General features: G+C 48.1%; 10 protein-coding genes and 1 non-coding gene across 11 annotated transcripts in view; 7 read left to right on the top strand and 4 right to left on the bottom strand.

The window, feature by feature from the left end:
* The window catches only part of GPT2 (bifunctional glycerol-3-phosphate/glycerone-phosphate O-acyltransferase GPT2), a gene marked incomplete at both ends in the record, with an annotated part of 2,148 nt that extends 1,038 nt beyond the window's left edge, over positions 1–1,110 (bottom strand). The window contains one exon of the mRNA XM_022607368.1: positions 1–1,110. This exon is cut by the window's left edge and continues 1,038 nt beyond it. Coding sequence (XP_022463971.1) covers positions 1–1,110 — 1,110 coding nt within the window.
* A 300-nt stretch (positions 1,111–1,410) lies between these two features.
* On the bottom strand, positions 1,411–2,664 carry KNAG0C06290 (type II protein arginine methyltransferase; the record flags this gene model as incomplete). Its single annotated transcript, XM_022607367.1, has 1 exon — positions 1,411–2,664. The coding sequence occupies one exon, from the start codon at positions 2,662–2,664 to the stop codon at positions 1,411–1,413; it is 1,254 nt and encodes a 417-aa protein (XP_022463970.1).
* A 2,955-nt stretch (positions 2,665–5,619) lies between these two features.
* On the top strand, positions 5,620–5,691 carry KNAG0Ctrna8E. Its single transcript has one exon. It is a non-coding gene; the product is annotated as a tRNA-Glu (tRNA).
* Positions 5,692–6,440: 749 nt separating this feature from the next.
* Positions 6,441–7,745, top strand: KNAG0C06270 (uncharacterized protein; the record flags this gene model as incomplete). Its single annotated transcript, XM_022607366.1, has 1 exon — positions 6,441–7,745. One exon carries the CDS (start codon positions 6,441–6,443, stop codon positions 7,743–7,745), a length of 1,305 nt encoding a protein of 434 aa, XP_022463969.1.
* Positions 7,746–9,076: 1,331 nt separating this feature from the next.
* Positions 9,077–11,920, bottom strand: CCC2 (Cu(2+)-transporting P-type ATPase CCC2; the record flags this gene model as incomplete). The annotated part of the gene is made up of 1 exon (XM_022607365.1): positions 9,077–11,920. One exon carries the CDS (start codon positions 11,918–11,920, stop codon positions 9,077–9,079), a length of 2,844 nt encoding a protein of 947 aa, XP_022463968.1.
* Positions 11,921–12,377: 457 nt separating this feature from the next.
* Positions 12,378–13,475, bottom strand: MSW1 (tryptophan--tRNA ligase MSW1; the record flags this gene model as incomplete). The annotated part of the gene is made up of 1 exon (XM_022607364.1): positions 12,378–13,475. One exon carries the CDS (start codon positions 13,473–13,475, stop codon positions 12,378–12,380), a length of 1,098 nt encoding a protein of 365 aa, XP_022463967.1.
* Positions 13,476–13,692: 217 nt separating this feature from the next.
* CIA1 (iron-sulfur cluster assembly protein CIA1) lies at positions 13,693–14,760 on the top strand (the record flags this gene model as incomplete). The annotated part of the gene is made up of 1 exon (XM_022607362.1): positions 13,693–14,760. One exon carries the CDS (start codon positions 13,693–13,695, stop codon positions 14,758–14,760), a length of 1,068 nt encoding a protein of 355 aa, XP_022463966.1.
* A 1,311-nt stretch (positions 14,761–16,071) lies between these two features.
* AKR1 (palmitoyltransferase AKR1) lies at positions 16,072–18,330 on the top strand (the record flags this gene model as incomplete). The annotated part of the gene is made up of 1 exon (XM_022607361.1): positions 16,072–18,330. One exon carries the CDS (start codon positions 16,072–16,074, stop codon positions 18,328–18,330), a length of 2,259 nt encoding a protein of 752 aa, XP_022463965.1.
* A 750-nt stretch (positions 18,331–19,080) lies between these two features.
* Positions 19,081–19,596, top strand: SWM1 (Swm1p; the record flags this gene model as incomplete). Its single annotated transcript, XM_022607360.1, has 1 exon — positions 19,081–19,596. The coding sequence occupies one exon, from the start codon at positions 19,081–19,083 to the stop codon at positions 19,594–19,596; it is 516 nt and encodes a 171-aa protein (XP_022463964.1).
* A 1,355-nt stretch (positions 19,597–20,951) lies between these two features.
* On the top strand, positions 20,952–22,094 carry KNAG0C06210 (uncharacterized protein; the record flags this gene model as incomplete). Its single annotated transcript, XM_022607359.1, has 1 exon — positions 20,952–22,094. One exon carries the CDS (start codon positions 20,952–20,954, stop codon positions 22,092–22,094), a length of 1,143 nt encoding a protein of 380 aa, XP_022463963.1.
* A 745-nt stretch (positions 22,095–22,839) lies between these two features.
* On the top strand, positions 22,840–25,200 carry HSP78 (chaperone ATPase HSP78; the record flags this gene model as incomplete). The annotated part of the gene is made up of 1 exon (XM_022607358.1): positions 22,840–25,200. One exon carries the CDS (start codon positions 22,840–22,842, stop codon positions 25,198–25,200), a length of 2,361 nt encoding a protein of 786 aa, XP_022463962.1.
* Positions 25,201–25,204: the final 4 nt, after the last annotated feature.

Here is a 25,204-nt window from a genome sequence, read left to right as displayed (position 1 = left end):
CAGTCTCCGAGCCGCCTGTATGGTCATTAAAGTGTCATAATCTGGTGCATTTTCCGTTACTGAGAACAAAGCGTCAGAAACTTTCTTCAACAGTTTCGATACTGACTCCCGGGGGGAACGCAAATACTCTTTACCCATCTCTCCATCTACCATGATTGGCTCACCGTACTCTAACACTGCTCTTGATCTGAACTTGTTCCTGTGGAAGTAATGTAGCCCGACAGGGACTACAGCTACCTTCATGTTTGCATCTGCTGCCACAGCACCAAGAGCCATAATCACAACGCCGGCCTTGATGGGTAGAAGCGATGGTCTGTCATGCGATCCACCTTCAGGGAAAATACCAACAGTCCCATTAGTGTGTAGATGGTTGAACACGTTTTGAAACACTTTGGAATTATCAATTTTGGCAGCATACTTGAAGCAACGTCCCCGCTTTAACAACTTCTTTACCTTAGGGTTCTTAGACTTGAATGGCGAACTCAGAACAATCGTCTCATCGTCTACAATCTCTGAAATCTGAGCATTCGCCAAGTAATCTGGTAGCCCCAAGAGCGATTTGGCGGTGAATCGTTTAGTGAATCCGGGGCTGGATCCATCTTTACACCTGCCCTTGATGAGTGTCGCGTCCTTGGCGAAATCCGGTGCATATATCTCAATGTTTTCATCAACAGGTTTCAAATTGTCCTGAGCCCTTGGAACAGGAATCCCACCAATCATCTTGCCAAAAAAGCCCACAACCTTCATCTTCAAGCTAGACTCCGCCGTGACAAAGCAAGCCTGTCTTGACCTCCCCTTTTTCAGGTTCCTAGTCTCCAGCATCACCAAGGATGGGTCAATAAACTGGTTAGCATGGGGAGCACACACCAAAATCGTCGGGGTCCCCACTTCGGGCAAATTGTAAGCACCTCTTAACTTAATCTCCCGGAAGAATATAGTCATGATGATTTTGAACAGGAACATGACAACATCGTACATCCAGGTATAAATACTGTATACTTCCCCGTTGTATGGGTTCACATAGTCAGGATCCACGTGAGGCACGTGCGCCTTCGAAGCGGGGGCCTTTTCTTCCTCCGCTTCCTTCTTCTTCCTCTTCTCCTCCTCCATCACAAATTCTAAGGTAAATATCTAGCTGGTAGAAATCTTTAGCGAGCAGCAAGTAAACAGCACCAAGGGTAGCCACCAAACAAAGTTATAAGAAACCGTCTCAACACACGCTGGGTCCAGTACCTGTCCTTCGTCAGTAACTCATGGTTCCCTTTCTCCCCTCTCGTTGGTGGCTCTCTTTAACAGCCCCATTTTTTCCTGAAAAGCAGCCAAATTAGACGGTAACTAAAGGTTATGATACAGCCGCAAGCTGTCTTCGAAGAGGATTGGACGCCCGTTCTGCGGCGTGGGGAGGACGTCTCAGGCGGCCTGTAACACGGTGAGCGGGCTTCCCTGGAGACTTTTGTATTGCTCTTGCATCTGCGAGGACTGACTCGCGCTTGTATCCGTCCAATCGTTGACAAAATGGCGCAGAAATGTTACCTCGCACATCTTGTTGGCGAATTTAGAGTTCTCGAGGTTCGTATAGAGGCTGTTGAGGAATTTGAAGTCTGGCTGGAACTGTATTGGTAATTTGTGGCCCCCCTCAAGTAAAGTTTCGAGGGGACCCGGGGTCGTTTTCAACGTACCATATATTATGTCTTGCAACCACCTGGTGTAGCCGGTGCGAGTGGCCGTAGGGTCATGGTCAATGGCAAAGAGACGGTACTCTGGTATCAGACTTTGCATGACGTCAAATAATTGGATGAGCTGCGACGGTACGTACACATTCTGTGTTGGGTATCCCATGGACCCACTTTCAAAAATTGTATCCAGTGTCCTTTGGCACAGAGGATCCGGATTCTCGTGAAATTGGTAATCCCTCGGCTGACCATCGTTGTCAAGACAAACGTAGCATTGCTCCCAACCGCGATCTCCAAACCTCACCAAGTCGTGGGCTATATTTCTCAAAATATCGTTCAGAAAGAGAACGTAGACTGGGTCCTGGATCCAGTTTTCCAGGGATTGCAACGCACCAAGTTTACCTCCCGTTTTATGGAAGGGTGATTTTTTGATATCGTTTACCAACTCAACATGCCCTGGAATGCCATCCATGATGGCACTGGGGATCTTGTCTAGCTTGTACAGTGGGACCAAGATGTAATGAATTTTCTCGAAATGGTTCTTAGAGAGTTTCTTCTCAAAGAACGTCATTATCGATTTGCACATCGAAGTACAGGCCCTCAAGTCAGTGAATACTTGCACTATATTGAGATCGTAATACGGAAAGTCGTTTATCTGATAGTTCACCCAGAGCCATTTGGCCAAACAAGAGCCGATAACTTGTTCGTAAGGTCTCAGCACCTTCCACTCTCGGTGAGTGTATCTCGGCTCAAATGTTCGGTTCCTCACCATCACACGCGGCTTGTTCAACTTCTCGACATACTCACGGAAGATGACCTCAGAACTCGACCTCTGCCCAGGGTGAACCCCACCGTCCGGTCGCACGCCGCACGGCAGTGTGGAGAACCGTTTCCAGCTACTAATAATTCGGATCGCAGGCTTTAACTGCATTGTTCTCATCCCTTCAGCAACAACTTGCCAGTCTGCATCCCTAATTACTGTGAATTCCATTGGCCTAATATGTAACGAAAAATGGAATAAGAGCTACCATCGCACCAACTACTTCTGACTGGATATATAGAGTATAGTGGAGGTGGGACAAGGGATGGGTCTATGATACCTTTCTGATCAGAGTACAGACACAGTTTCCCTTCTGCGGGCTGCTTTACCTCATTCTGTCTTGCCCTTTGAAAGTGGTGAGCAACTGTCTCACCGGTTAAATACTGAAAATTAGGCACCAATAGGTTGTAAGAAAGGGTTTCAACCTGGTTGGGCTATTAAGAAGACGTTTTACTGACTGCTATTGGGTAATTATCGTTCTCGCATGACGTTCTGGTGAATTCACCGCTTTCTAGAGGTTCAATAATTGTAAATCTTGCTGGAATCAATGATAAGAAAGTTGAAGCGTGTCGTAGTTGTTTATCAATTCTACAAAGCAATACGTTTACGGCCTGTCCAATCCTAAGTTCTGTAAAACATAGCTCAAGGTGTGAAGGGAACCTCAAAACACTCTGGTTCCACGTTACAGGAACGTATATAAACGACAAGATATCTTCTTAGACGTCTTCTAAGACAGTATCTGGATGCAAGGTCTCCCAACAAGGCACACTCAAATGAGAAAGAGCAAAATTAACGAGTATACTTACGTATATATCATAAATATGAATACTAGGGTGTCCGCACAAAAATCAAACAATGATAGCTAACTTAAAGCTTAATTAATATGTTTGTTATTTTGATTATGAAATGGATTCTTTTCAAAGCTCTACTTAAAATTGCAAAACATAAAATAGAAAGAATATATGCTAAGTTTCTATGAGGATAAATTGGGAACTCCCTTTGGGAATGGACTCATGACCCGATACCCTATCCAATACAGTACTGTGAACTATTATTAACCCGACATTTGAGTATACGAACTCGAGACATGCGGATGGCCCGTTATCCGGAACGTATATAAGCCGCAAGGTATCTGCACCGACATCTTTCAAGACCGTCTCTAAATCCAGGACCCAAGAAAAAACCAGTTTTAGACAAGGATGCACAACTGATATAACTACATACTTTAGGTATACGGCGTAAATACACAATATCAGAGTCCTTACACACTTTACTCAATCACAACCTGCTTTAGCTCTTACACTATGCCCTAGAATGTTTAGAGTATTCAATATCTCTTGTTCGGACAGTAATGGGATAGTATTCGAACAGTTCAGTAAAATGTGTTAAATATTTTCCTATTTCCTGCAAAACTGTTCTTTTGACAGTAATTTTCCTGAGAAGAGCATTCGGATACTTTAGTTCTGGGTCGACTACATCTATATTCTCGTAGTTGGGCTTATAGTTTGATTTGATTTCCAGTATTTTCTCAAAAGAAGTTAAAGGTGGCTGACCCAATTGTGCATTATAAAATGTAAAAAACAAACCGGAGAAGATGCCGTGGTATACCAGACTCACGTTGAGTAAAAGAAAAGCTGTAATCCTTGCTCCATTCAATTACATATCCGACCCACCCATTCATATGCATGTATATTAGTTTCTACTATTTGAAGAGATTATCTATTTGTGACCTCTGGACGTAAGTACCTTATTTTTTTGTTGAACCATGTAATCAGTCATTAATTTGATTTCAGCCTCAATGGTAATTCAAGTGAAAATAATCACAGCGTGAGATTATTCAAGTTTATCGAGCTTTATTTTAGGCTTTTTTATATGATTTTTCCTCCTGAGAATTCCTCACATAAAACACGATGCAAAACAATGCGCAACTTTATCTCAAATTCAAGCAGATCATTGAATGTCCCATCTTGTCTGCTTTCCGCAATTTCTCATATTATTCTTTAGGCAATAAACGCTCCTAAATGTTCATAAACCCATAACTAAGCATAAATTGTGGTATACTACTTCTTTTTGACAAAATCAGAGCCAGAACGAAGTATTTATCAAATTGTATGACGACTTCGTTGCAAAATAAATCATATAAAATCCCATAATGTAGCTACTTATACTGACAAATGTTTTTCATGCAACACTCCTTCCATCTTAAAATCAAGAATATACTGTTGCAGTAAGCACTGCACCCTCAAAATATCTTTAAAATGTACCCTTCATCGAATAATATTTTGGAAATTAGGAACAGCAACCAACAAATTCGGGTTCTTTTTGCAACTTTCATCACGCTACCGCTTCCCAAACAGAACAAAAGTATTTTAAGCACTTTTAGAAAGTTAAAATTTTACATCAAGACAGAAAAGAGGCTCACAGCTCTTATATAGAAGACAAAACGTCCTGAAGATGTAATTAAAAAGTTTGTTCCGTTAAAATGAGTAAAGATATTCAATTTTTTGTGATGTAATGACACCTACATCACACAAATTTGTAAGATATGCTATTCTTACTTATGAATTGTTTATATAGTAAGTGTTGTTCTTCTTAGTGAAGAACAACACTTGGCTCGTAGGATTCTCCAGAAGGTTCTTTCTCTTTCCTGATCTCCTCGCTTTCACTTTTGTGTTACTATGTGTCCTTATCCTTTTGGTCACTATCATTTTTTTACAAATGTGTCTTTATTATTTTATTTCTTATTGGTCTCTATCATTCTGTTTCCTCTTGGTCTCTATCATTCTGTTTCCTCTTGGTCTCTATCATTTTGTTTCCTATTGGTTTCTATCATCTTGTTTCCTATTGGTTTCTATCATCTTGTTTCCTATTGGTCTCTATCATTTTGGTGACTAATATCTTATTGGGGTACAGTCACCTTTTGGGTGCTTATGTTTGTCTCGAGGCGCACGGCCACGGTAGACTGATTCGAAAGGTGTAGCAACCTTCTCCTAGTCTGCCCTCCATCGAGCTCTCTAGTTAATGTCCACAATGCTTTATGATCCCATGTCCTGCGTCCAGGACATTGAACCGCATTTCCGAATTACGTGTCTTATTACTGGTCTCATATATTACAAATTCCAACAGTCCGATGTAGTGTAACGGCTATCACATCACGTTCTCACCGTGGAGACCCGGGTTCGACTCCCGGCTTCGGAATTAACATTAACAGTTGTAACATCTTGTAAGGTGTTGCAACCAACCTTTTTCGCTTTTCCGCGAGCTCAGCTGGCCGACCCCATTAGCCTGGTGAGTCTCGTCGGTGGTTTGAATATTTTTACTTCTACGAGTCAAGCCTTTTCACTGCGAAAACAAAATTATCGTGCAGTTCAAAACTTCGTTTTGGGCCCTCGCCAACCACGAATCACACGTCGCCTCGTTAGTCTTGCACTATAGCACTGCCATTTTGTTGTACTCTCTGGTAATTGCCTTGAATAGATGGCATGTTCCGTATGTTCCAGAAACGTGATTAAAGCTTGTAGAATCTTTTATCGTTCTTCGATGTCATCATCTGGACAAGGAAAAACCTTTGTTTAGGTTGCTTTGATGGGAAGTCAACTACTGCCTTCATGCCACACAGAGACCATCTCAATATACTTTCAGGTACAATAAACTTTCCCTTACACAAGCACAAATAACAAACTCAGATGGGACGGACCACCCCACACATCTGGTTAGCAATGTCCAATGGTATCACTTTTTGTGTAACGAGTAAAGTCCCGCAGCAGCAACATTTGTCCGTGTCTCCGGTGGTATCCCCGCCCCACCTTCCACACGACGGACTCGTTTGAAACCTGTGTTTCACGCGGGAATAAGTTTTACAGGGACCGTGGGGCAACGTTTCCCGACCTCAGCCGGGGACAAGCGTTGTTTGAGACAAATAGGCTTCTTCGAGACTCGGAGAAGCCATGGGTCCGAGGCGGAGTACAGCAAACCGGGGCATTGTGGGAAGTTCCGCCGTTTCTTTTTGTATGCGGAGCACTGTGTCCCGGGATGCGAGCCCCGCACTTCGGTCAACTGCGGTCCGACTTTCCTTGAGGGATTGTGTCCAGAGAGGGTCCCATCGCGGCACATCACAGACCTGGGTGCTGACTGCTTTGGGGTGGTCGGAAAACATATATAAGGAGACGCGCGTTGCAGGGTGTGGTTCCCCAACCACCCTTAACGACACACAAAGGAGCCACAATAACATTTCCACAAGAAAGAAACCAGCCAAAAAAGGCCAATGTTTGCTACTCCTCCCATGCTTTCGATTCAGAAACTCCGCGCGGGGACTGATCCTAAAACGGGACAACTCCCCCCTGCCTGCCCCGGTACAGAAAAATACACCAGCTGAGGGCCCCAGATACGTACATTTGCCGCTCCCCTCGGTGGACCAGCGATGCCAGCTGCCCTCCATTAGGAACCTGGATAATTCTCTAGAGTATACCTCGCAGGCGAGTGGTACGAGACCGGGCCTCCCCAGCCCGACCAGCAGCTTCACACGCGCATGTGAATCAGACGAGGACGCTTCCGTAACCCTACCTCCTTTGCACTTCGTGTCCCAAGTGACATTGGAGCAGGCACTACCGTCGACCTTTGCGGACATGTACTCTCCGGAGATATTGCGCGAGAACAAACTGCTTCCGAACGGACGCCCCGAGTTCACGAGTCGCGATTTGGAAGGCTGGGAACTGAACGATCTCCGGTCGTTGCTCATCGTTGAGAGATTGCGGCCCGAGTGGGGGAACTCAATCCCGCTGGTGGAGAGTCCGCACGGCCCCCAGTTCCATATAGTTCTCTTGCCGTTGGTGTGTGCGAAGTCTGTGATCATTGACACTCTCGTGAGCTGCGATCTGTATGCAGAGGCGAAGATCGACTTCCAGTTCAGATGGGACAACGCCGCGTGTATCGTGGCTGCCGCACAGAGGCAGCACGAGCAGTTCCGCGACGGGAAGTACCGTGACGGCGTCTTCTACCTCGCGAAGCACGAGTGGAGGAACATTATCGAGAGTTACCTCCTCAACATCGCGATAGAAGCGCAGTGCCGCTCGGACTTCCGGAAAAGGTGCGACGAGTTCAAGTTGTGGAAACTGCAGAACAACCCCGCATCAGGTGAGCACAGCAGCACAGCATTGGGTGAATCGGGCGAACCCCTTTCGCAGGATGAGAAGGATATCCTGTGGGAACAGTGTCAGATGCAGGTGCTTCAGCGACTCGGTGCCACCGGGTGAAAAAAACCGGGGTCCCTCCCCCGGTGACACAACAGCATAACACAGCATATACACATACCATCGTCATACATACCCCCCCGCAACTATACATACTCCGTCACAATACCCTCGAGTCCCCGAGACCGCCGGAACAATCGGAAGCTTAAAACCCAAAGTTTTTCCGACGCAAACCCTTAAAAAAGGGAACTTAACGGAATGTGGTCTCGAAGTTGAGGGGAGCTTCTAGAAGCAGTATATAAAGAAGGGGAGTTTCGTGGGTTCAGAGGTGGTTCTTCTCGTACTCTTCTCTGATCTGTCCCCAACCACAGCACACACACACACACACACAGACACAATGGGTGCAGGATCTACTTTTTTAAACATTCTTATCGGTATGTCGCTTCTGTAATTTAACTCTGGTTATCTATAACTCAACTTTACTAACAAGAGCGTGTTCTTCCAGCTATTATACTACCTCCCTTATCCGTGTTCATCACTGACGGGTTTGGCGCCATGTTCCTACTGGACGTGGTTTTGACGTTCTTCGCTTGGATTCCAGGTGCCCTTCTGGCCATATACCTGGTCATGCGGAAGGGCGGGGATGCCCACTGAATGCATTGAGCAACCATTTATCTATCCCCTACATAGCGTCATATATTACATATCTACCACATCTAATTTTTTGCTACTAATAATTCAATTACTTATGTTTGTCCCTGATGCCCAGTGCCAGTGCCAGCGCCAGCGCTTTTACTCTACAGGGGCTCCCTTTGTAGTCGAGGAGTAAAAAGTCTCTGCCATGCTCATAAAAGAGGAAAACACACTCGTTCCACCAGCTCCACTCTTTGTGGTGTCAGCGGTACCTTCCTCTAGTTTGGCACTTGCACTCTTAACGGTCCCATCTCGCACTTTTTCAAACTCTTGCTCCATCATTCCCCTCACATCGGCCAATGCAGGCAGAAGTTGCTTACTACCCGTCAGATGGCACAATGCATTGAAACAATTGACCAACTGACCACCAGCAGCTAGGAATGTGCACTCGACTACTTTACCGTCAACGTCACAAAACACCTGTTTCAGTAAATGTAGCGTTTCCTTTTCCTGTGGGGTCAGACGATGGATCTGCATCGGTCTTTGAAAGAAAATTAGCTTTTGCATCTTCTGTTAAAATCTTTAAGCACTGCAAAGCTGAAGTGTTTCTAGTGAAAGGGAATGGTATGTTTGTAAAGTGGGTTCAGTGTATTCTATTTGCAATTTACAGTATAAAGTTACACAAAAAAAATTAGTATTTGAATATTAGCTAAATAGCGTTGCAATAAATATACGGCCGCATGTTTCCATCTCTCTGCCTGTTATAGCAATCTCATTTCATGTTCATCGTCATCATTGGTCGCCTCGGAGAAGCGGCGGAATAATTTTTTCCAAAACTGACCCGACACCTTCTCCTCATCGTCGAACCTGGGAGGTTCCCAATACTTCAGTTGCAGGGAGCTAATAACGACGCTCACTGAGCTGAGAGCCATTGACAGTCCGGCCACCATTGGGGGCAAGCTGATACCCCAGGGCAGCAGCACGCCCATTGCGATCGGGACCATGAACAGATTGTAGCACAGTGTCCAGAAAAGATTAAGCTTGATTCTTTTGTACGTCTTGGCGCATATGTCAACGGCGTACACCAGCTTCCTCAAGTTGCTGCCGTTTTCACTCAAAATCACCACATCTGCCGCCTCCATTGCAATATCCGTACCTGTGGAAATAGAGATCCCCAAGTCGCTCTGGACCAGTGCAGGTGAGTCGTTTATACCATCCCCAATAAAAACCACCTTATTCTCACCAGATGACTGCAGTTGTTCCACAAGCGCGCATTTCTCAGAGGGAGTGACCTCGCTGTAGACATTTTGACAACGCAAATCCAACTGTAGAGCGGTTTTCAAAGCGGCACTGTGGTTGTCACCGGTAACCATGTAAGTCTGAAATCCAGATTGGTTCAAGTAACGGATGGTGTCAAATGCGTCGTCCCTGACTTGGTCCGAGATTTCAAATTTGCCCACAACGCAGCCATTCACACTCACGTATGTGACTGTGAACCCCTGTGTGTTATTTTCAAATTTTTCCATTCCTACCACTTGCATTTGTTTCATCAAAGAAATTCCACCAACGACAATTTTGTAATCGATGGACCCGTTTTCGGTGGATACTACGCATTCAGCGGCAATGCCCTGCCCGACAAAAATAGAACAGTTTGCAACAGTGATTTTCTCGAGGTCCCCTGATTGATTTTCCAGGGAACAAAATTTCACTATTGTCTTAGCTATTGGGTGTTCGCTCTTTGCTTCGACGGTTCTTATCATCTCTAGTAGTGTAGTGTACTCGACCTCTGTGCTGTCCGCCTGGACAAAATTCTCGACGACCATGTCCCCTGTAGTCAATGTCCCCGTCTTGTCGAAAAGAAATAGCGTGTTGTCCTTGTTATGGTTGTCTCCCAATCTCTCAATGATATCAGCGTGTTTCACCAATACCCCATTTTCCGCACCAACACCCGTACCGACCATGATCGCCGTTGGTGTTGCCAAACCCAGTGCACAGGGGCACGCCACGACGACAACTGATGTCGCTATCCGGAGACACGTATACACTCTATCATGTTGGAATACCGTCCAAGAGGTCAGGTACCGTGATGCAACGATCCAAAAAACGAAGGTCACTGTTGCGAGTGACAGGATCAACGGCACGAAGATCGATGCGATGTAGTCGGCGAACGATTGTATTGGTGCCTTTGTCATTTGTGCCTGTTTCATTGTTTGTATAATTTGCCAAAGTTTTGTGTCCTCACCGACGGAGGTGACCTTGATGTATACGTGGCCGGGTCCATTCACGGTCCCACCAATCACTGGATCCTCCAATTTCTTGTGGATCAATCTTTGCTCTCCAGTCATCAGGGATTCATCAACATCTGTTTCCCCCTGGATGATCACGCCATCTGTGGGGACCTTCATTCCTGGTTTCACCTCGAGAATATCGCCCAAATGCAGATAATCGTTGTTAATCTCTACGCTTCTCTCAGTCGGCGTCCCGTAGTCCTGTACGAGTAAGCAAACAGGCGGGGACAATTGTAGCAATCTGGATAATGCCGTGGAGGTTCTCGATTTTGCACGGTTCTCCAAGAATTTACCCAATGAGATGAAGGCAAGCAACATGATCGACGTATCGAATACGACGTTCGGTAGCGTGGCTCTGGACTCCTTGTCAATGACGTTATGCACAATGGACACGATGGAGAAAGTGTATGCACAAGTGGTGGAAATGCAGATCAGTGTGTCCATGGTCCCCGCGCCGTGCTTGAATGCATTCCAAGCGGACACGTAGAAAAACCTCCCGACAACGAACTGCACGTAGCTTGCCAAGAGGAACCCAATGACGTCACGGTAGTAGACCCCAGGCAGAAAGGAGACCTCATTGTAAGGGATTGTTCCTCGCTTAACGAGGCTGGGAGAGACCATTGGGACCCACATGTACAACGTCATGGACAACACGGCGACGAGACACGTTTTCCAGCAGTTCATCTTCCAGAAACTGATCTCGCTCGTCTTCGACAGGAGTTGGACCTGCGTGGAGTTGTTCAGACTGGACTCAACAATCACATCGAGCCCAAGTCTGCCCTTGATGGCAGTCACTATGTCTCGAATGCCCGTTTCGTCCTGATCGTACGCAATTGTAACTGAATTGCGCTCTACGGAGAAATCCGTTACCGTTAAACCGAGTGCCTCAAAATCGCTCTGCGTGATGGGTGGCCCCGCCCTCTCGTCAGCACCAAACAGCACAAGCGTGACCCTCTTTATGGCGTTGCCCTCACCAGTTTCTTGATCCCGCTCGCTCCGGACCGTAGCGTCGAAACCGCAGTCCTCTATCGTCCCCTGAACGGTACAAAGGTTCACTTTGGACGGGTCGAACACGACATCGCACGCCTCAGTGAGCAACGACAGCGCCACGCTCTCAACACCTTCCAGCGCCCTCACCTGCTTGGTGATCGCGCCGACACACGCAGTGCAGGTCATCCCCTGCACGACGAGCGAGCCGACGCGCCGCTCAGCGACGGCCGCGACGTCCCGCACGCAGACACACTCAAACCCACAGTCCTCGATCACCTCCCGAATCCTGCCCAGCGCACGCTCACCACCCCCGACGCACCGCCTCATCGTAGTCCACCTGCGCTCCCTCCGTGACCAACGAGACCGCGCAGCTGGCGACCCCGTCGACTTTGTCCAGCTGCGTCTCCAGCGAACCGGTGCACGCAGAGCACGTCATCCCGGACACATTCCAGTAACTCTGCCGCATACCCACGCCCGGACTCGACCACTTACCAGCTGCCCAGAACGCCTCAGATGGGAGGGGAACCCCAAACCTCCGATGACTACCCTTTAAGAAGCCGTTATATAATACTTTTAAACTGATGCGTAGACCCGTTAAAAATGCACCTACTTTGCCAAAACGGCACCTTATTTTGGGTGTCGGCGACGTTGACGGCTGCCGGCACCGGTCTCTCGTCGCAGCGATCAAGTGGCCGTGTACGGGTCGCCAGTGTAGCTATTTACAAGTTTTGGGCCGTATTCGCTTCTCTTCTTGGAAGTTTTGTGGTTCTTATGATGTAGGGTGTCAGAAACCCATCAGGTCCATGACTTCTGCGAGCGTGCGGTGTGCGATCTCGCGGGCACGTCTGCTGCCCTCTGCTGCAACGGAGAGCAAGTATCCTCGGTCTGCGATCAGCCGCTTGTACTCCTGTCTGGGCCCCGTGAGTTCCGCGATGAGCAAGTCGCTGACGTAGTCCTTCAGCGACCGGTAGTCCCGGAGGTGTGCGATGTCGCGCTCGACCTGCGCCACTGAAGTGTCCCCGACGCCGCTGGCGATGTCGATGAGATTCGACAGCCCTGGTCTCCCCACCGAATCGTAGTAAAACTCCGTAGTGATCGAGTCCGTGACTGCCTTGCGGATCTTCTGGCGAATGATCTCCGGTGGATCGTTCATGTAGATCTGCGACATGGTGTCCCCGTCACTCTTGGACATTTTCTTGCACGGGTCCGTCAGGGACAGCACTTTCTTGGACCTCGTCAGCAAAGTCTGCGGTGCAGGGAAGTAGTCCCGTTTGTACAAGGAATTGAACTGGTGCGCCACGTATCGCGTGAGTTCCAAGTGCTGTGCTTGGTCTTCACCCACGGGGACGTGCGTCGCACGGTACAGCAAGATGTCTGCCGCCTGCAGGACAGGGTACGCGAAGAGTCCCAATTTTACGGAGTCTGTGTTCCCCGAGGACTGGCTCTTGCTCTTCCATTGCGTCATCCGGTTCAGGTACCCCATCGACGTCATGGTCCCGAGCAGCCAGTTCAGCTGCGAGTGTTCTGGGATCATTGACTGCATCATGAGGATTGACCGGTCCGGCGTGACTCCGCATGCGAGCACACTGGCTACAGCGCCGAGCCTGCTCTCCCTGAACTGCGCGCTATCCGGTTTCGGTACCGTTATGGCGTGCAGATCGGCGACGCCAAAAACAAGCGTTTGCGCGGGACCCTTGCTGTCGTTCAATTGCTTCCACACCCGCGTGGCACCGAGGTAGTTCCCCAGATGGAACATCCCAGTCGGCTGAATCATACTGAACACGGTCCCGTCATGTGGCACGTCCCCAGGGTTCACGATCGTCTGGACAGATTTCGCCGCGGATTTTGCGTAGAACCGTTTGGAAAGGCAGAATCTCAACATGACCTCGAGGGATTCGCTCTCGACCGCGATACAACGACGTTACCAGTTTTCAATGGGTCTCCTCTAACGTGACACCCCCAATTCACTCTGGAAAATTATTTAAGTATTATATAATATGTATGTATAGAGATGACAAACCACTACGTGGATCGATTCTGTCCTCCCTGCAGCAACCAGCACACACTCTTCGATCACCAGGCAAGGAAATCTAATTACGATGGCAATCTCTTTAATCAGATCGCTGAAATTGCAGAACGGGAAGACTTGGGCACTGGACTTTACGCCGCAGGGCAACAAATTGGCCATCGCATCGGAGGACCACAAGATTAAGCTGGTTGAGATTGAGTCGCTGGAGAAGAAACAATTCAAGCTAGTCAATGTGCTCGACGATACGGTGCACAAAAAGGCAGTGAGAACAGTCGCTTGGAGACCGCATTCTAACCCGCCTTGTCTCGCAGCAGGGTCGTTCGACACCACCGTCTCCATTTGGAGTTTCGCCAACAATGACAACGCAATTGAGGATGATGATGATGATGATGATGCTGGAGCAGGCTTAGAAGCGAATGAGATGGACTTAATGGCCATCATTGAGGGCCACGAAAATGAAATAAAGGGGATTGCCTGGTCCCACGATGGGATGTTTCTGGCCACCTGTTCCCGTGATAAGTCAGTTTGGATATGGGAAACAGATGAAATGGGGGAAGACTTTGAATGTGTTAGTGTACTGCAAGAACACTCGCAAGATGTAAAGGACGTTACATGGCACCCCTCAAAGTACCTATTGGCCTCTAGTTCTTACGATGACTCTGTCAGAATTTGGTCAGAATTCGATGATGATTGGGAGTGTGTCGCTGTGCTAAACGGCCATGAGGGTACTGTATGGTGTTCAGATTTTGCAAAGGACAATTCAGAAGAAACCAGACTTTGTAGTGCCAGCGATGATTCGACTGTACGTGTCTGGAAGTGTGTAGAGGAGGAACCAGACGGACAGCAACAGTGGATTTGCGAGAGTGTCTTACCTAAAGCACACGAACGACAAATATACAGCGTATCATGGAGTGACGACGGGCTTATTGCTAGCACAGGATCCGATGGTTCCATAGTGGTTTATAAAGAGTCCGCGCCAGCTGTTTGGGAAGTGGTAGAAACAAGAAAGTTAGCTCACACAGTGTACGAAGTGAACGAGATTAAGTGGATCAAAGTGAACGGTCGCAATATCCTGGTAACCGCAGGAGATGATGGCTGCATTAATGTATGGGACTTCCAAGTGCTCTTGTCACAGTAGCATCGACGAGATGGTCATGAATCCGTCCTTGTAATATATAAAGTAAACCATACATAACAAATCTGCAAAAGGAACAAGAGCACTTGGGGACCTGACACTAAGCGTTGTTCGTAAGGTACCAGCTTGCGGGCACAAAGGGGGGAGGACGAGTGAAGATAATGCTTCCTTTCAGAGATACGTTAACTGTAGTTTTACCTCAACATACCTGGAACTCTGAATTGTAGTAAATGCGGTCTTATATTCGACACCTGCCACTATCTCTAAAAATCGAGCAGCGAGTAGTCTCTGACAATTATCTTACGATCTCTTGATTTTCCATGCATGTCCCTTCTGAACACATCTTTGCCTTTCCCAGAAGAAGGAGACGAAAGACAAGCGTAGAGTAGAACCCAATCTAAGAAAGATCTCCAAGTTGCAGGGCCCAATTTTCCTTTTAGCAAACCAGTGTACGGACTTTCGACGTAGTCTCCAGAGAGAATGTGCAAGCCAGAATGGGCGACTTACCTAATCCGGACAGTCCTAAACCGGATGTGTCAGTAATTCCCTGGAAGATCACTGTGGCTGCGAGTGAAGCCGAAATGGCTGGCAAGTATCGTCCATAGAATTGGACTTTGCTCTTCAGTCTGGCCCGCAGCAATGCGAGAGTGGCCCATGGTAACGCCAGATAATCCCCTTTTTGCCTGCCTGCCCTGAAGAATCACGGTGATTTTTTGAGCAATGTATGAGGAGCGAGTGTCGGCCTGTTGACCGGCTTTCGATACAATCTTGTTTTTGAAACTTGACATATTAAGTGTTATACAGCAGCTTACGAACTGTCCACGCATATCCTGGGAATATAATCTTTGTATCTTATAGTGAGCCATATCGAACCGCCATATCATAAAAATAAAATATGAGCGAATGTTATCCCAAAAACAACCCATTCCTTGCTCTGTGCCCCTCTCGCACTCTACAACCACTGAAACAACGGTTCATCTTTCTGCTACTGTCAGACTGCCTACCCCCCCAAACGCACGAATTTCTGAGAGAGATCTTCTCGCATTGGGATGTAGAAACAACCAGGAATGCCAGAATCCAGTATCAATACTTCCCAACCAACATGTACAATCAAACAGTAATGAATCTCATCTCTAACACTGGCCGACGGGACGGTTGAGCTACCAGCATCGCACTTCTTGAGGTCAGTGCATCTCATCTTCTATTGCAGTAGTGTCTGGGTGGTGAAACGCCGCCCAATATCTTAATATTAAGCCTCACTTCAACTTTACACAGAAGATATCTTTCGAACGAAGAGAAGGCCAAGCACGAGCAATGGTCGAGGGCCAAGTTGTCGAGGAGCGGGAGGAATTGTTGAATGACGTTTCAGACCAGGGGTCTGTATCTAGGGAGCAAAGTGCTGCGTCGTCATTACAACTCTTAATCTCTGACCACGAAGATGGGAAGACCGATGCTCCAGAGGAACCTGAGATCGTGGATCCCGTGCTGTCGAAGTACCACACTGCATGCCAGGCTGGTGACCTCGCTACTGTGAAGCAGATGATAGAATCCCATGTTGTCGATATTGGAAGCGATTTCATGTCGGAGGAGAAAGTTACGGGGCTTCACTGGGCCGCGATCAATAACAGGTTGAAGTTGGTGGAATACCTCATCAGCCAGGGCGCGGACAGCAACGCAAGGGCAAGTCATTTGGGGGCAACACCGTTACATTGGGCGGCCAGGTACGGGTACGTTTACGTAGTTGACTACTTGTTGAACCACGGCGATGCAGACCCTGCGCTCTGTGATGAACAAGGTTTCAACCTGCTACACCTTGCCGTCAACAGTTCCAACATCATGCTCGTCTGTTACGTCCTTTTCTTTGTTGTGCAACCGGGCCGATTAGATATCGACTGTGCGGACCCCCATGGTAGAACGTCGCTCTTGTGGGCCGCATACCAAGGGGATGCCCTAACAGTGACCATGCTGCTAAAATTCGGTGCTAGTACCAAGATTACGGACGATAATGGGTTCACTCCATTACACTGGGGGGTTGTCAAGGGCCAACCTCAGGTAATGAAATACCTAATTAAGGACGGTAGTGCAGATTTCTTCTCCAAGACAAACGATGGCAAGGACTGCTTCATTGTTGCTAAAGAGATGAAGACCACATACGCCTTCAAGGAGTCGCTACAGTACGCGGGGTTTTCCCCGGATGGGACAGCTCTCCGCAAGTATTTCAAACACGATCAGCATGCGAAAGTTGCTACATTTATGACTCCATTTGTCGTCATCGGGCTGGTATTTGGCATGTTCAGTCACATCCATTTTATATTTGCCCTACTGTGCTCCAGTGTTTTGATACTAGCGACGAATAAATGCCTGAATATGTTTGTGCTCCCATCCCTGATCAGCCAAAACAGCTCCATTCACAATATGACTTTACTTAAGTCGCCTCTGATGGCTGGCGTATTCTATGGGAGTTTACTTTGGGTCTCGATAGTTTTCCTACTTGTTCTGTTTCCAACAGTTATTTTCGAAGAACCCATGTTGTCGATCCTATTCGTCGCTGTACTAGGCTGTGTACACCTCCTATTTTTCCAACTGGTGTACTCGGACCCTGGTGTCCTTGAACCAGAGACCGACTTCAACGAAATACGCAACAAGATTAGCGAACTGCTGAAAATCGGTAAATTTGATACCAAAAATTTTTGCATTGAGACGTGGCAAAGAAAGCCATTGAGGTGCAAATTCTCGTCGTTCCATAGCAGATTAGTGCTCCGCTTTGACCACTACTGTCCCTGGGTATACAATGACGTCGGGCTCTTGAACCATAAAAAATTCATGTACTATGTCATGTCTGTTGGTCTCGGAATTGTATGCTTTGTGAAATTGTCCATGGAGTTCTTCGACGCTTTCGACGACGACGACGACGTGGCATGTGGGTTCCTCGGGGACGACGAACTCTGTGCAGGGTTCACTTACAGCAAGTTCACGTTCCTGATAATGGTGTGGGCGGTTTTGCAATTGTGTTGGGTTAGCATACTGCTTGTGATGCAATGGATTCAAATAGCGAAAGGTATCACCAATTACGAGTTCGACCTAGCTTTGCAACAACGGAAGAGAAAGTCCTCACAGCAGCAGCAGATAAACGAGCACTTCAACACTGCACCCGACGAACTCGTGGACGACGGCAGTTCCGCCGGCACTGCCCGTGCAGAGTCGCTTGCGAACGCTGAGACGACTTTCGACGGCGTCTCGGAGGGCAACGGGAGGGCAGGTACTTGCCTCAAGATGATTGGAGTCCCGCAATGCGTGACTTTAGTGGGCGAGCTTCTCGGGAAAACTCAATCGAACAGCGCGGGGGCGGAACCGCGCCGGGGCAGCAGCCTACACATAGCGACAGACTACGGTGTTTCCCGCAACATACAGGACTTTTGGCTGACCAGCGACACTGGGGCTCCACTGTGGCAGAGACTGCTGTACTCGACCAGCAGCTCCTCGAGCAGAGCGCTCCTGAACGGCGAGGAGGTCGTATACAGCACGCTCTACGAGCTGCCGGCAAGACAGGGAGACAATGGATACTCTGTATAAACCCTCTCCCTCCCACGGGTCGCGCTGAACTATACATAACCGTGTGTATAACTCACGCATTCCGTCGAGCCAATCAATGCTTGCACACGCAGTACGCTGCTGGAGTCTCTCACCGCTTACAGTCGCATCGCTGTGCGCTATTGTTCTCCTCTGTGTAATTTTTTTCCCCGTTTCGTATCTCTCACTTTTGCATTTCTCTCTATTGTTCTCCCTTTCGCCCTACGGGCACTTCTCTGCGTCGACCGCTTTTCCGCGCCCCTTCCACCGCTACCGCCTTCTGCACCCGTTCTCTGTTACCCCATTAGGGCAAAAACAAACCCATAAAACTCCGCAGGGCAAAAAGAGACAAAAAAGAATGGGGAAGGGGGAAGCGAGAATTACGTAAATATGTAGGGGCAGACAAGTGGCCGTAGAAAGCATATTGACATCACTGCAGGTACACTCTGCGGCCTGTTCTGAGCGGTGTTCCTGGGTGCGCTCTTTTTCCTTGGCTTTCGAGAACGTTCAGGCACGCCAGAGAGAATAGGAGAGAAAGCTTGGGGGACCGGGAGAACAATGGGAAGTGCCGGAAAGGGAAATGATGAAGAAAGAGAGAAATATGCACAGAAAAAAGAGGAAAGAACGCTGAGGTAAGATACGGCCACACCCCAGGGACAGAGCAAGAAGGAAAGAAAGAAAGATTACCGATAGCCTGAGCTTGCTGAGTTGTGCAATCTTTGAGCTAGATCTCGTTGGCAGGGTCATATCAGTATGGCAAGTAATTTTAGAGACTCGTCATTTCAGTACCAGCATCTGCGCAGCTCGCACCATGCACTGTACCAAGAATGGCTGGATGACGTTGCGCTGCCGCCGCCGGACCAAACGGGCAGCGATGCACCTGAGGACGGTACCGCCCACGGCGTAGAGGGTGGCCCAGACAGCGGTGGTGTCAAAGAGGGTCGCCCCGCGGCGCACAATGCGCTCGATTCCACGCAGTACTGGGATTACTTTGACGACGAAGAAGCGTGGCAGATTTTCAATAAGCACAATCTGACTGTGGAGAGCAACGGCCGCGTTGTGTTCCACCCAGTTGTGATGGCTAGCCCACCAGAGAATACCGCCACTAGCAACTCTGCTGCCGGCGCGGGTCAAACTGTTGCTAACACCACGCAGGACTGCGAGGAAAAGACTATTACCGGCTCCATATTTGATCCACGTGTGCTAGCAAAGATCCGGAAACAGGTGACTTCTTGGGAGGGCCCCGCTTTCCCAGGGAAGAGTGGGTAACTGTGTGTCCCAGCAATAAACAGCGTGGGTTTCTCTACTTTTCGTTGATTTCTGCGCTCTTCAACTTGTTTTGCCCACCTTTGCCCAAGGTTTAAATACCCACCGTCATTGCTTAGTCCCATAAGCGCATACTTTGGGGGCTGCTTTTTTTCGCTTTATGTGAGGGTTTACCCCCATCTACGACCATACAGTAACCTACGCCGAGAAAACCCACGGTTGCAGCAAGATACACATGGGGAGTGAAAAAATACAATCGATATGAAACTAATATTTTGCCGGTATGCACCACCGTGGCAGCCTCGAGTAACTTCTCGTAGAGGCGTAATGTTTATTTTTACTCGCAAGTATTGTGTTATTTTTATCTCTATTATTTTTCCGATTGGCCAGTAGCTGTTGGCTACCTCCTCACAGCTCCCAGCCTCCATCCCCCACCCTAGGCCATGCATCCTTTGTCGGTCACGGCTGGCGATGACGGATACGGAACAACAGGTACCAGCGTGGACTCCGCCTTTGTCTTCCCCGACAGATTTTTTTTTCGCCTCTCTGCGGCTGTTTCTGTGGTCGAGGGCTGGAAAAAAATAGAACAAGGGGAGTGGGTTTTAAGCTTTTTTCTTCTTCTACCTTCCTTTCTCTCTATCTCATTCCATTATATTTTAGGTTTTTTTTGTTGCCCGTTTCTTCCCGACCCGAAGTTTCTGAATCTCACATAACCTTAAAGTTTCTCCTTTATCCATTGTTCTCCGGGAGTTCTTCTCCCATCTGTCCTCACTATTCACTCTGCGAAGAAAATACCCAAAGCGAGCAATCAGACATGTTGTCGTGAATTTTTGTTTCTTTTTTTCCCTCGACGAAATTTCATTTTTTTTTCCCACTTGAACCTATACCTTTTACGGATTATATAAGGAACGTCCGTTCACCATCACTACTATCAATACCACTATCATTCTGTCTGTCTCCCGCCGTACAGGTCCATATTTTTTTTCTTTCGATATACTGGCTCGAACAGTCCCTCAAAATAATAATAGTAAAATAATAAAGGGACCTAACCCGCTTCCCCCGTCTTCTCTTTTTGCCAGGAGCATTCAGGATCTATAGGCATATTATTTTATTTTACAGAGTGGGAAGGCCAGTATTTGTGTCTTTGTATCTTATCTCGTCATTTTTTGGTTTATTCTCGAAGAGGAGCATTAAATTCGAAAATTTCGAAGATAATAATTAACACACTAACATCAACTGGAACAAGGTTAGTCTGTGTGTGTGTTTGTCTGTGTTTGTGTGTAATATTTTGGGTGGAAGTGATATAAAGCGGCAACATTGACTCATACGCACAGACTGCCGACAGATAAACTCAAAACATGAGCGACAATGATGTGAACAGCAATAGTAATAATGACCAGACGCATAGCACAGATACTGCAACGGCGGAACAGTTGAAAAAAAATCCAATGAATATTCGAGATTTGTCCAACCCACTAGACGAGTACAGAGGGCAAGTGCAGGACCACATCGCCGTTCAAAGATCAACAAATCGTCTGGTGGATGGTCTCGGTAATGAAAACTGGGACCGTACTAATGATAATATTAATGCCAATTCTCCTCATGATACAAATGACAATAATAATAATAGCATCATTTACCTCAGTCATAAGAACGCTGTTGGTGCGTTCCCCGGTAACCATGGCATACAGTGTGCCCCCCCAGGGGTACAGTCGCAACCAACGTTTGCATACCCACAACATTTGTTACACGTCCAACCGGCGGGCAACAACCCTGGAATAAACCAGCAGGCGCAGATGCCGCTATACCCTGGTCCCATGTTCCCCGTGGTCACAAGGATACCGACACCGCTCCGCCCTGCCGCTGCACAGACGCGTATGGGGTTCCCAGGGACGATGCAGCCACCAGTGACGACGACAGCATCCCGGATAAATCCGGGCACAGTAACGTTGCAGAACAGCCCGACGGGGCCCTCGCACGACACAAACTTACACGAGACAACTACTACGACTACTGAACCCAACAACAGCATATATTCTTCGTCACCAATGGCGTTACCACCACCACTTGCCCCCGCTGGCACGTTCATCCAAAGGCCCATGGTGTGGTTACCACCTCAACAGCAACCGGTGGGTGCACCCCCACCGCCACCCCCAAACGAGGAGGACGAGAGCGACGAGGAGAGGAAAGCGCAGTACCCTCCTCTGTCGCATCTGTACGGCATGGCGCAATACAATCACATATCGAAGAATCTCAAATCGCTGAGGGACTCTAAGCGCGCAGTACAGAATAGAAACGCGCAGAAGGCGTTCCGGTTACGGAAGGAGAAGTACATGCGGCTACTGGAGGACAAGGCGATGAAGTACGAACAACTCTACCGCGAGCACGAGGCTTTGCAAAGAGAGATCCTGAACCTTAGGAACAGGATCTACCAGTTGGAACAGCAGTTGAGAGCGGTCACTGGAAACTGCAACAACGTCGCCCCAAGCGCACCACCGTAACACACCCACACGACTGGGAGGACAATCCAGCAAGCTGCATCTCTTTTTTTAATTTGTTAATATTATTATTATTAGTATTATTATTACCATTATTCATTTCTGTATATGTATTTGTAATGAAGTTCCCTCTCAATGGTATTTGATGAAACACAGTACAACTGGTTATACCACTGCTCAGAACTCATCGGATCTCCTCAGTTTAGGTTGCCGCCCGCACAGAACCGCCCGCAGCAAACTCTATTTTCTCCTGCATGAATATTCTTTTTTTAAGGTTTTGCGTCGCGGGAGAAACGCGGGCAGCGACTTATTATGTAACCCATTCGTCACCCGTCGGTAACTGCCACATCATGCCGTCCCGCGGAGGCCGTGCGGGCCGCGGCGCGGGCTATTGTTCCGCTGGATAGGAGACCCGGTGGGTGGGTGGACACGCGTTCCCCGGACATTCCAGGCACGCGTACCTTTACCGGATCGGGCCAGGTGTGTATGTATTTCCCGATTCCTCGGTTCGAGAAAGTTCTGGAAGCCTGCGGGTAACACCTAATCATTGGCATCCCGTCTTACCGCCATTCCTTCGATTTCTTCGATTTTATTCTTTCAGTTGCCTTTAAGGGATTCCGTAATCCCGCATCTGTTATAATAGGCTGGACTCCGTTGAGTCAGCGTATATAAGCAGGTGACTACACAGGGGAATCCTCGAGCTTCTGTATAGCAACTTGGTTTGATAAGAGCGAGCATAGCTGGGGTAATGTTGAGGGTTGCTGCTAGATCTGCAATATGCAATGGTGCGAGACGGCTGGCGATGAGGCCGCAGGTGACTGCGTCCCTGCTGAGGCTGGCGACCGGGGGAGCGAGGACAGCTCTTCCACAGGTGATGTACCGTTATCCAGCGAGTACGAGGTGCTACGTTCAGTTACGAACGGATCCGAATCAGAAGAGTTTTTTGAAGCAGTATGCGACGGATTTGACCAGTTTGGCAAAGGAGGGCAAACTGGACCCAATCATCGGTAGGGATGAGGAGATCTCGAGGGCAATCCAGATCCTGTCCCGGAGGACCAAAAACAATCCTATCGTCATTGGGCGTGCTGGGGTGGGGAAAAGTTCTCTTGTGGAGGGGCTCGCGCAGCGGATCGTCCGCGGGGAGGTCCCTGAGTCCCTGAAGGGGAAATCGCTGTACAACTTGGAATTGAGTTCACTGATCGCTGGTGCGAAGTACAGGGGTGAGTTCGAGGAGAGGCTCAAGGGTGTGCTCGACGACGTCGACGAGAATGTCATCATGTTTATAGATGAGGTGCATATGCTTTTGGGGCTCGGGTCCGACGGGAAGGGTGCCATGGACGCGTCGAATATTTTGAAGCCCAGGCTCGCAAAGGGATTGCGTTGTATCTCTGCGACTACACTCGACGAGTTTAAGATCATTGAGAAGGATCCAGCACTTGCTAGAAGGTTTCAACCGATTATCTTGAATGAACCATCCGTCGCGGACAGTATTTCGATCTTGAGAGGGTTGAAGGAGAGGTACGAGGTACACCACGGGGTGAGGATCACTGACGCTGCACTGGTGTCTGCCGCGGTGTTGTCGAACAGGTACATCAACGACAGATTCCTCCCAGACAAAGCGATCGACCTTGTTGATGAAGCGTGTGCAGTTTTGAGGTTGCAACACGAGTCGAAACCGGATGAGATCCAGAAACTGGACAGGCAGATAATGACTATTCAGATCGAGTTGGAGTCCCTAAAGAAGGAGACGGATCCAATCTCCTTGGAGAGGAAGGAGAAGCTTCAAAAAGATTTGAACTTGAAGAACGATGAGTTGCAAAGACTGACCACCATTTGGGATAAAGAAAAATTGGAGATCGAGTCTATCAAGACATCGAAGGCGGATCTGGAGAAAGCCAGGATTGAACTCGAACAAGCACAGAGAAGCGGCGATTACACGAAGGCCTCCAGATTGAGGTACGCCACAATCCCGGAATTGGAGAAGAAGATCGAACTAAATAAGAAGAAGGAGAGCGGTAGTGAACCGCAGGAAAACTTGCTCCACGATTCGGTGACCTCCGATGATATATCGAAAGTCGTTGCGAGAATGACGGGGATCCCCATGGAGACAGTCATGAAGGGTGACAACGAGAGACTGCTGTACATGGAGGATTCATTGAGAAAACGGGTCGTTGGCCAAGATGAAGCTATCCATGCGATCTCAGACGCCGTGAGACTACAAAGAGCTGGGTTGACGAGCGAGAAAAGACCCATTGCAAGTTTTATGTTTTTGGGTCCCACGGGTACAGGTAAAACGGAGCTAACAAAGGCACTAGCGCAGTTTCTATTCGACGATGAATCCAACGTTATCAGGTTTGACATGTCGGAGTTTCAAGAAAAGCATACCGTGTCCAAACTGATTGGTGCGCCTCCAGGTTACGTATTGAGTGAATCGGGGGGGCAATTGACTGAAGCTGTCAGACGTAAACCGTACGCCGTGGTGTTGTTTGATGAGTTCGAGAAGGCGCACCCAGACGTCTCGAAATTGTTACTGCAAGTTCTAGATGAGGGTAAACTGACGGATTCGTTGGGCCACCGCGTTGATTTCCGGAATACAATTATTGTTATGACATCGAATATTGGCCAGGATATCCTACTATCGGACGACACGGTTGGTGAGGGCAAGAATGGCTCTGATACGGGGAAAATTAACTCCAAAGTAAAGGAGAAAGTCATAAACAAGATGAAGAAGGAATACCCTCCTGAATTCATCAACCGTATTGACGATATCATCGTGTTCAACAGGCTCTCCAAAAAAGTGTTGAGGTCCATTGTAGATATCAGAGTGGGCGAAGTGCAAGAAAGACTGAATGAAAAAAGGATGAAGCTGGACTTGTCCTTGGAGGCAAAGGATTGGCTAACAGACCATGGGTACGATCATTTCTACGGTGCAAGACCATTGAATAGACTTATCCACAAGCAGATATTGAACACCATGGCGACTTACATGCTGAAGGGTCAAATCAGGCCAGGAGAAACCATCAAGGTACATGTAAATAAAGACAAAGAGCTGGTCGTGGAACCAAACCACGAAGAAGGGACTCCAATAGAGACCGAGGAGGAGACTTGATTCA

The sequence above is a fragment of the Huiozyma naganishii genome, chromosome 3, assembly GCF_000348985.1.
Source record: "Huiozyma naganishii CBS 8797 chromosome 3, complete genome".
In the NCBI taxonomy this organism is placed as follows: Eukaryota; Fungi; Ascomycota; class Saccharomycetes; order Saccharomycetales; family Saccharomycetaceae; genus Huiozyma; species Huiozyma naganishii.
This window is presented reverse-complemented; position numbering and strand designations above follow the sequence as displayed.